Source organism: Grammomys surdaster, unplaced genomic scaffold (assembly GCF_004785775.1).
Source record: "Grammomys surdaster isolate TR1022 unplaced genomic scaffold, NIH_TR_1.0 125504, whole genome shotgun sequence".
In the NCBI taxonomy this organism is placed as follows: Eukaryota; Metazoa; Chordata; class Mammalia; order Rodentia; family Muridae; genus Grammomys; species Grammomys surdaster.
In genome coordinates, this window is record NW_021620360.1 from 114,639 (window position 1) to 124,745 (window position 10,107).

Below are 10,107 nucleotides of genomic sequence, written 5' to 3' on the forward strand. Positions count from 1 at the left end.
GTGTCCTGAAATTTCCTTCAGAAGACAAAAGTTACTCAGAAGAAGAGAGAAAGTCTGGATAAAGCGCAGTGCACTCATATAGGCACCAGACAGGTCTTCACGGCTTTGTGTAACACCGGGGTTTCTACCCAGAGCAAAGAACTTTGCCATCCAGGTTTACAGAAGCAGAAAGAGCAAAAAAAAAATTGACTGGCCAATGTCTGTGGGGACACCTTGGAGAAGTGGTTCAACTCACAATTTGGAGTACTCTGTACACAGTATGGAAAGAAATAAAGAAAATAAAAATTAAAAAAAAAAACAGCTAAGTCATGATACATGCAAGCCTGAAAAGTAGCTGGTTGTCGAGGTTGCAGAAGCACCAGGAAGGGAATAAATTCAGGAGAGACTTTCTGGACAGTGCAGCTCAGACAGTTATGAAGAACAGTATTATTGTGGCTGAGTTCACCTGTCCATGAAGCTTTTCAGAAATCCCCTCCTCTCTTGCCATCTGCGCACATAAGCACAAGACCGAGTCTGACTCGGAACCCCCTTCTTCCCAGGCATTCCCTCAGTCCACTCTGAGCAGAGCCTGCAGCAGGTCCAGGGAGTTCCCCTAGCCTCTTCCAGACCTCTGAATACAAAGTCTGCAGCTGGCAACAGTGACGTCATCGCAAAGGAATTTTCTGATTGGGTCTGGCGAGTTTGGTTTGGGTGTGTGATCTCCTTGCCTGGATCCTCACAATCTCTTGAAGACTCAGGAGAGCAGCTGCAGAGACCACCCAGAGAATAGGATGCCACTCAGCAGAGCTCTGATTCTGGGGGTCCTCGCCCTGACCACCGTACTCAGCCGCTGTGGAGGTGAAGACGACATTGAGGGTGAGTTGTGCAGCTGAGGGACGCCTGGAGCCAGGCAATGGGAAACCCACAGAAGAGGGAGATACAAACTGGCTAAGCTATAAATCCTCAATATTAGGCATCTAACGACTATGTGATTCCTTCTTCGGGAGGCTCTGGTTGGCGAGCACAGCTCATGATACACCAAGTCATGGTTCTACCAGTGGACCCAGTGAGGGAAGGATGGAGGGCTCTGTGAGAGGCGGGTTGTCTCAGAACTTGGGGGTGTTTCTACGAATGAATGGTTTTCATTACTAAAAATATACTTTTAGTAATTAGCATTACTCTAAAATTTCTATGAGTTTCTGAAACCTTTGTACCTGTATATTATATTCTGTATATTATATAGTGTATTCTAAGGAAAACATTTCCATGAATCATGTACACAAATATACAGACAATGCTTCCCTGATGTAGGGGTTTACACACTCTTTTCAAACTAGGAGCTGGCTCTGGTGGGAAGTGATAGAAGCTCACCATTTTACCAGACAGTCTTAATGACTTTGGATTTCCTCTTGTGTCATCTCACAAATGACAAATCAAGTAAATATGTAGACGTGCTTTAAAAATAGCGAAAACAAAGCTGGGTGGGCCTGGCACTGTATGCCAGTAACTGCGTGCTTAGGTGCTGAAGCAGGAGGATCATGAATTCAAGGATAGCCTGAGCCCATAGTGAGATCATGTCTCAGAAAAGTGTCCATTCATTAGTAATTACCTATAAATGCCATTTCCTCTTTGTTTCCATTATAGATACAATTGAATATTTTTGTAACAAAATAAAAAATGTGAGCTGCCTCTTCTGCAGCTCATTTATACCCCATGAAGTTCTGTGACAACACCCCAGGCAAGCATGAGCTACACCAGCCTGTGGTCCTCTGTATTACCCACCTCCCTCCACACTCTGCTGACATTTCCTGTCCTCTCTCAGATCCCTCCTTAACTCCACACTGTGTTACAGACATGAATAGGAGCTGTGTAAAACAGCAGTTGAAAAGTCAAGTGTTTGAAACAGGAAGTGAAAGGGGTTGAGCACCCTTGTGCAACATGGCTGTTCTCTTCCCAGCTTTCGTGGGAGGTGGAAGTCTCACCTGCTTCTCCAGTGGCATTGGCTTCTTTGTCCCCAATTTCTTTCTTCAGTGTCACGCTAGGGTGCTCCAATCAAGTGTGAACAGGCACAGTGGGCACAGTTCTGAGGAACCACAGAACTGAAGGGCTATGTGAAAATATTCTCATTTCTTTTTAATTTAGAAGAAAATACAGAAGTTTCAAGTCTAAGAAAATGATTTGACTTTAATTAAGCCTATATTACATTTTCTTATATATAGAATACGACTTTCAATATTTTCACCAAGGAATGCCCCAAAGGTAAATGTGTGGGGCACACAGGTCCTAACACAGCCCAGGTCATCGCTGACCCTGACTTTCACATGGTTCTGACACCTGTCCGTCATTCCCAAAGTCTCCGTGAGCCTCAAAACTAACAGTCATCACTCAATACTCGATTTGTCAAGCATTTGCTCAGCTAACAAGTCGGTGCTGAAGTATATAAACCTGCTGCCTGCCCCAAGGGAGTGGGTAGACTAGTGAGGGAAACAGATCAAGGTCAGGAAGCAGAAAGGCCTTTGTGGGGAGTGGACCCAGCTGAGGGCAACACTGTACCAGCAGGGGGCAGTGTGCAGTCCTCAGCAGCCCTTGAGGCCCAGGACAAGCACCCACTGAAGTGAACGCTGTGTACATCCACAGTTGGAAAGGACGTCGCGAAGGTTTATTAATAATGGATAAGGGAGCTTTGAGAGAGAGGTGTGGCGTGTTGTCGGCTGATAATACCAACCAAGATGGCCGCACTGGGAAGGGAAGGGCCAGAGGAGCAGTTGAACTGGGATAGCCAGACAGATGGGGATAGATAGACAGGGGGGTTGGGGGTCATAGTGTAGTTGGAAGCCTAAACTGAGCAGAAACCTTCAGAGTAGAGGAGGGTTTCAACAAACAGAAAAACAACAGCCTTCACTTCTGTGAGAAAAAGAGACCCCTGCCTTCAACAGGGCCATGAGAGGATGAGGTAGTTAGTTTTGATTGACAGTCACTATGCAGAACCAACTGTAACTTGCCCACAGCCCCTCACAGCACCTTACATGCACTCTGTCTGTAGACTGACCTCTCTCTCCTCACTTTCACCAAATGTGGTGACTGCGGAGGCCAGGTCTGGCTGCCCAGTTACCCCTTGAACTATGTCTGACATTCAGTGAAACTCAACAAATGAGGAAGGAAGAAAGACACAAAACCTAAATACTAGAATCTGTGCCTTGACTATTGTCAATGTTTGTTTGGTGTGGTTTGGGTGGAATCGTCTGCACTGGAGGCCATTCTCCATGGCAGCTCACACATGCTCACTGTCTGAGGAAAACTCTTCACCGTGAATCTGCAAGTGAATACCAAGGTTGAGTTAGAAAAAAATAAGAGGTGAGGGTTGACAGAAGCATAGAATCCAATAAAGTCTCTATTTCTTTTACTCCAGAAGAAACCAGAAGACCATCCTGTGGGTCTCCAGTTAATGCAGGAACTTTAGACAGAACAGTTTCCACACACTTTGTCATGATGTCACTGTTCTCTTATATAAGATTCTATATGCATTTCCTGTGTTGAAAAAATGAGAAATTTCCCTTGTGTGAAAAATACGCCCTTTTATTTTGAAGGAAAAGAAAATGTAATAGATGCTATTATCTTATGGAAAATTAATGAGACATAAGACCTACTAAGAGAAGGAAATATGCTGACTGAATCTTTAAAAGAAAGCTTTCTCCCCCTGTAGGCCATAAATCTCTTGCAACCTACTTTTAATAAGGATTCAATCTCTCCTATAGCCCACCACCCAGAAGTTGTGGAAGAGAAATGTTATTAGGATATGGGAGAAGCGGACCTGTTCAGCAATAGTTCTTTGGGGGCCAGCTTCATCTTCCTGGGCAGCAGTCCAGTCCTGTAGCAAACACTAAATACAATTTACCAGTTGCAGACCAGTCATCCAGACAGGCAGACCCCAGGCACAAACCAGTAGCTAGAGTCCAGTCCTTTCAGCAAGCAGACACCAGGCAGCTGTAGTTCAATCCTGATGGGAACAGCCAGGCTTGCCCACTAGCCTGAGGCCAGGCTGCAAAAGCTCCAAGCTGCCACAGGAACCTTAGGTGAATTTCCCTCAATGGCAGTATTACCACAGGTTGAGCTCAACAACTCTATATAAGGCAAACCAATACTCAATGCGTCCGTCCCACTGTCTTTGGGGTCATATTTATACTCTTTCATCATGAGTCTTTTCACATGTTTGCTATAGCAAAACATCCTCTCACCTGTGTCGGCTTCAGGAAAACAGTGTTTCACGTGTCTGCTTTAGCAAGACATCCTTTCACCTGTGTGCCCCACCAAACCATCATCTGACTTAACTTTCTAAAGAAACTAGAAGTTTCCACTTCATCCTTCCATTTAGTTGTAAGCTACTTGGCTTTTCAGAATAGCAGAAATCAAATACATCATTCTGCTGTCGTGTAGCGCATGTCACAGAGAGAAACACTGTATCATAACCAACACCAAGAGCGGGAGGGAGGAGCCGGTGGAGGAGATGTACCAAGAATTTAAATTCTTGGTAATTTTAAAAGCATTTTCTATCACTTTGCTTGATAACATTCTTTTTCCTTCCTTTTTTCAATTTTTCCACTATGCACCGAAATTCACCAGCTGACCATGTAGCCTCCTATGGTGCACTTTTCTATCAGTCTTATGGACCCAATGGCCAGTACTGGTTTGAATTTGATGGTGATGAGTTATTCTATGTGGACTTGGATAAGAGGGAGACTGTCTGGAGGATTCCCGAGTTTGGCAAACAGACAAGCTTTGACCCCCAAGGCGGATTGCAACAGATATCTGTAGGACGACAGAACTTGGACAGCCTGAATAAGGAGACCAATTCTACCCCAGCTACCAACAGTAAGTGCTCACTGTTGGGGGCCATCGGCCACAGTCAACTGGGTTCACATGAAAGAGAGGCTGGGAATGTAAGAAGGGACAGGAGGGCGGGAAGAGATGAAGCCAGGACAAAGGTTTCTGATCGAGGCTCAATGCTTTAATGTTCAACTTTCAATTTAAAGGGGAAAGCCCACCCCCACTCCCAGAATTCCTTCTTGCTTCAGCCGGCTGGGGGTGAACTGAATCCATCCTGCTGGAGGTGAGAGGAATCCATACTTAATCATGGGCAGGAGATGTCTGAAAGCAAGCTCAGCAGGCAGTCTATTCTTCTCAGCTTGTGTACCAGGCTACAGGGCAGCCAAAGAGGCACCAAGGCCGGCAATGCCAAGGCAGGCAATGCCTCTGGAGTCATATTGTTTGGTCTATTGTGGTAAACAAGGTCTCTCAGGCACGCTCAAGGCTGGGGGAAGGGCACAGTTCCCCCTTTTTAGTTTTGTAAGATATGAGCAGTGCCAGCAGCTGGATGGGGTACAATATTTCATCCCATCTAGGGTACAGAGTGGCCAGGCGACCGTGTCTGGCTTAGGTTGGCATCTATATTACTCCTATATTACCCGTCTTTGAGGAAGGGCACAGCTCACCACCCTGCTCCTCCCACCCTTCCCTGGGGGGAGGGAATATGATCCACATACAAATGGTTCTACAAAATTCTCTTTATTCCAAGGAGCACTGAGATCTCCTCATTGCTGACCCTTCATCCCCTCTCTTCTTACAAATCAGATATTCCGTGTAATATAAAGCTAATTGTTCCCACAATGCACTCCCTGAATCTTTTGAAAAAGCCCCTCAGACATCCTACCTAACACTAAAAGAAAGGCACAGGTGTAAAGTGGATGCAGTGCACATTTCCTCCAAGCAGAGGGGACGATCAGGCTCTTTGACCATCAAGTTTGTGTGTTGGTGAGAGGGCTCCCTCCCCAGACAGTGAAGAACTTCAGGGAGAGATGCTCCCATGAGCAATTCACATCCAGGATGCTTCCTTTTTACAGAGGTTCCGGAGGCGACCGTGTTCTCCAAGTCCCCTGTGCTGCTGGGTCAGCCCAACACCCTCATCTGCTTCGTGGACAACATCTTCCCTCCTGTGATCAATATCACATGGTTGAGAAACAGCAAGTCAGTCACAGAAGGCGTTTATGAGACCAGCTTCCTCACCAACCGTGACCCTTCCTTCCACAAGATGTCCTACCTCACCTTCATCCCTTCTGACGATGACATTTATGACTGCAAGGTGGAACACTGGGGCCTGCATGAGCCACTTCTGAAACACTGGGGTGTGTATGAGCTCTGCCTACCTCTGTCACTTTCTAGTTCATTGTCATCTCTAGACCAGCATGTCTTCTGGCTCTCCAGAGACACAGCAGGAGAGTCATCACAAGTTTAAGACCATTTTCCAATTTTAAAGAGTTTCTAAGGCTAGATTTCATGTCATTCCATAACCCCAGCCCCCAAACTTTATGTAGATTAACTTCCCCCCCTCATCCTGGCCCGATCTTACACATACATGAGCATACTCTCTTCTGACTCCAAAACTCATCTTTCTCAGAACCTGAGGTTCCAGCCTCCATGTCAGAACTGACAGAGACTGTGGTCTGTGCCCTGGGGTTGTCTGTGGGCCTCGTGGGCATCGTGGTGGGCACCATCTTCATCATTCAAGGCCTGAGATCAGGTGGCCCCTCCAGACACCCAGGGCCCTTATGAGTCACACCCTGGAAAGGAAGGTAAGGGTCTGTGTCTGTGGGATCCAAGGAGAAGCAAGGGAAGGGGAAGGACTAGTGAAACTGTGGTTGGGACATGGTAGAAGAACTGTGATGTGACGTCATCACAGCTCAGGAGCCTTGGGAACCCATCTGTCTCCTGTCTGTTTTGTTGCAGGTGTGTGGCCCTCTCCGGGAACCAAGTGGTGTGCTGGATGACCTGGAGCAGTGTGTCTTCCAGTCCAATGCATCATCATCTTTGTCTTCCCCAAGTGTCCTCCATCTTGCTTTTCTCTTGGACCTGTGGCTGTCCCTGCTTACAGCTCACACATCCTTGGCATTCTCCCCTGATCTGAGTTTTGTTTTTTGGCATCTTCCAAATTGTATCTACTGTAGACTCTCTCAGAGACTCCGATTTAGTAGCACCAAAAATACAAAAAACAAACAAAAAAATCCAAAAAAACTCCTCTTATAAATTGTCTACTGGTTTTTGTTTTGTTTTTGTAGTCTTTCATTTTAGAGTTTACTAAAGCCAGGTCCATGTAATTTCGTGTCTAATGTCACAGGAACAACCAAATGCAACCCAGAATGCTTGGGTATTAGTCAAGTTTGAACTTTATTCTTTTTGTTCCCAGCCCTGACCACTTGAATCTGTCTCCAATCAGTTACAGGGAAATGGCATGTGAAACATGTCTCAGTGTACACTTGTTGTGAAGAAATACCAAGGCACAGGGTTCAAGCACTCCAGAAACAGGGAAGGAGAGTTGTGACAAGTTTAAGACCAACCTGGTCTACACAAGGCAAACTAGAGCTATGTAGGAAGGCCTTGTCTAAAAAATTAGAGAGAGAAAAGAAAAAAAAAAAAGAACTACTTTTATTTACATAAACTCTAATGAAAAGAATCTCAAAAGGGATAAAGGTTTTTTAGAATGTTATCAAAAGTCAAAATTGTTCTCCAAATTCTTTATTCTCATCAAGGCTGCACACCTCTTGTGTGCTATGAGGTCATTTCCAGAGACATTTAGGTGAAATGGCAAGAGCCAACCTGAATGTAGACAGCAGGATCTTGTGGGCTGAGCCAAAGTGAGCTAGTCTTTACCTCCATATCCTCACTGTGGATGCAATGTGACCAAACACCTCACGTTCCCCTTCTACCCTGCCACCATGGACTGTGTCTCCCCAAACTGTAAGACAAAGTAAGCCCTTCTCCCTCCCTCCTTCCTCCTTCCTCTCCTTCTTCCCTCCTTTCCCCCTCCTCCCCCTCTCCCCTCCCTCCCTTCCCTTCCCTCCCTTCCCCTCTCTCTCTTTCCCCCTCCCTCCCTAAGATGCTAATGTCAGGTATATGTCAAAGCCACAGGAGAAGTAACTCCTACAACTACAGAGTTCACTCTCCAAGCTGAGATGACAGGATCCTATAGGCCCACAGCTAGATATGTGGCCCATCGTTAACCAAAGCTTTGTCATGACACATGCCATGGCTATAACGGTGTTTTAGATGTTCATAAAATATACAGATAACTAATAAAATAATACATGGTATAAAAAGCTTTGAGTTTGTGACAGTGACAGAGTACATTTCCTCTGATCTCATAAAAAGAGGAAAACAATTCTCAAAGCAGGAAGAGTAATGGAGGGCAGTTATGAGAGCATCAGAAAAGGACAACAATGTAGTAAATATGTGGATACAAGGGAGGGAACAGAAACCACAGGCTTTCAGGGGCCAGATAGAGGTACGGGTGCCTCACCTCCTAAACAAAGCTGGGATAGATGCCATATATATTTCCTTGTACCATAAAAGACTGCTAGAGGCTGTGGGGTAGCTAAAGGATATATCTAGATTAGCCCAAGTGGGACTCATAGAATCTCCTGTAGATACGGTGAGTCCTGGGAGAAATGGAGCCTCAACCGAAGCCCTGTGCCCTCATTCCTTCTAGTGACAGAGTCATGGGCCTGTGAGATCAACCTCTCAAAGAGCCACATGGTTTAGAGTCTGTGGAAGCAGATGTGAGCACAGCATCCACCACTGTCCACACTATCCCATTGTCCCATCATCTCCCAGGGAAAGCACTTACAGAGGAACTGAGCCAACAGATGGGTATCCCAGCTCTCCTGAGAGTGTCCAAGTCTCACTCTTGAGGTATATGCTACCCGATGTGAGACTCTGTGCTGATGAAATTGTTTTAAGTATCTTACTCCAGTCTGCAACTGTTGGCTGCATGATTAGCACTAGGAAGACATTGGAGGTTCTTATAAAACCCGAGGGCATTTCTGTCCATGCCAGCTGCGTCAGTGAGCATAGGATGCAACGCAGAAAACACAAAATGTTAGCACAGTAGATAAACAGCACAACTCAGTGCAAAGAAGCCTGTACCAAAGACAGAGCTCAGCACATTATAGCTAATAAGCTAAACTTTTTCCTAGCAGTTATTGATAAAAATCTCAATATTCCACATTTAGATTCATTATTATATGCTTTAAAGGAATAACTGTGTTATAAAATGAAAGCAAAGGGCATGCCTGGTGGGAAGGAAGGGGACAAGTTAGGGAGCGGGGTAAATAGGGTGGTGGAGGGAGGAACCAAAAGCAAGGTCCATAGGTATGTGACCTATGATAGGTATGTGTGAGACTGTCATGATATTATTTTATATTCTAAAGTTAATTTTAATCTTCAGATATGTGTGTATTAACTGGAATACTCACAGAGGTCAGGAAATTAGTATGTGACCATGAGGGAGCTTCCAAACAGGGAAGATAAATGTACTGGTATAAGGGATAGGGAATAGTGGGAAAAGAAGGGTTAAATTGCGGTGAGCCTGGGAGGTTAGAGTAGAGGAAGAAATGTGGGGATAAAGACACTTTTTAAAAACTTATATGAAAATCTAAAACTGTAGATGCATCTTAACACACACACACACACATCATTGAAGTTGCCTACCCTATAACAGATGATAAGGAAGGCTACCCTATAACAGGTAAGGAAGCCCTTATGACAAAAACTAGACTGTCTAGCTACGTTTTGTCTCTTTAGTAAAGGGCATGTTCCTTCCTATGACCTGAAAGTTTTTAGTCAAATCATATCATATGTGACAACAATGTGTCTGTTTAGGGAAAGGATGGCCAACTTCATGAAAGGGAAGTTACATATGGGGTAGAAAATAATAATTTAAAAATAAGTCTAGGAACTAGTAAGCCCAGGAAATCTCTACATGAAAATGTGTATCAGAGAGTGCAGAACACAGAGAAACAGCTGTTTGGTACTATGATTGGCATGTGTCATTCACTTGTCCAAACCAGTTAAGTGAAGGATGGCATGATGAATCTTAAGGATTCCAAAACAAGCAAGATTTATTGTCTAATTTTAGCTGAAGTATTAGCTAGAGACATTTTTATGTCTAAGTCAGTTACCTAATAACTGTTGTAGCCCACTGTTCCCATTTCGAAGAATCAACAGATCAAGTTACCTGTTGTGTTTGATTTTCTTGAAGTTTTATTTTCTGTAGCCAAGATCTTCAGGGGGGTCTATCCA

At 44.8% G+C, this 10,107-nt stretch overlaps 1 protein-coding gene across 1 annotated transcript; it reads left to right on the forward strand.

Moving 5' to 3' along the window:
• Window positions 1-702: 702 nt before the first annotated feature.
• On the forward strand, window positions 703-7,070 carry LOC114638080 (H-2 class II histocompatibility antigen, I-E alpha chain-like). The gene is made up of 5 exons (XM_028786437.1): window positions 703-855; window positions 4,600-4,848; window positions 5,877-6,158; window positions 6,431-6,605; window positions 6,760-7,070. Exons 1-4 carry the CDS (start codon window positions 771-773, stop codon window positions 6,583-6,585), a joined length of 771 nt encoding a protein of 256 aa, XP_028642270.1. The 5' UTR covers window positions 703-770; the 3' UTR covers window positions 6,586-6,605; window positions 6,760-7,070.
• Window positions 7,071-10,107: the final 3,037 nt, after the last annotated feature.

Bases quoted from the DNA above. Each gene is read 5' to 3' on its own strand.
- LOC114638080 (XM_028786437.1), top strand. From the start codon at position 771: ATGCCACTCAGCAGAGCTCTGATTCTGGGGGTCCTCGCCCTGACCACC. The intron at 4,849-5,876 runs GTAAGTGCTCAC...TCCTTTTTACAG, and splicing joins TTCTACCCCAGCTACCAACA to AGGTTCCGGAGGCGACCGTG. The intron at 6,159-6,430 runs GTGTGTATGAGC...CATCTTTCTCAG, and splicing joins GCCACTTCTGAAACACTGGG to AACCTGAGGTTCCAGCCTCC.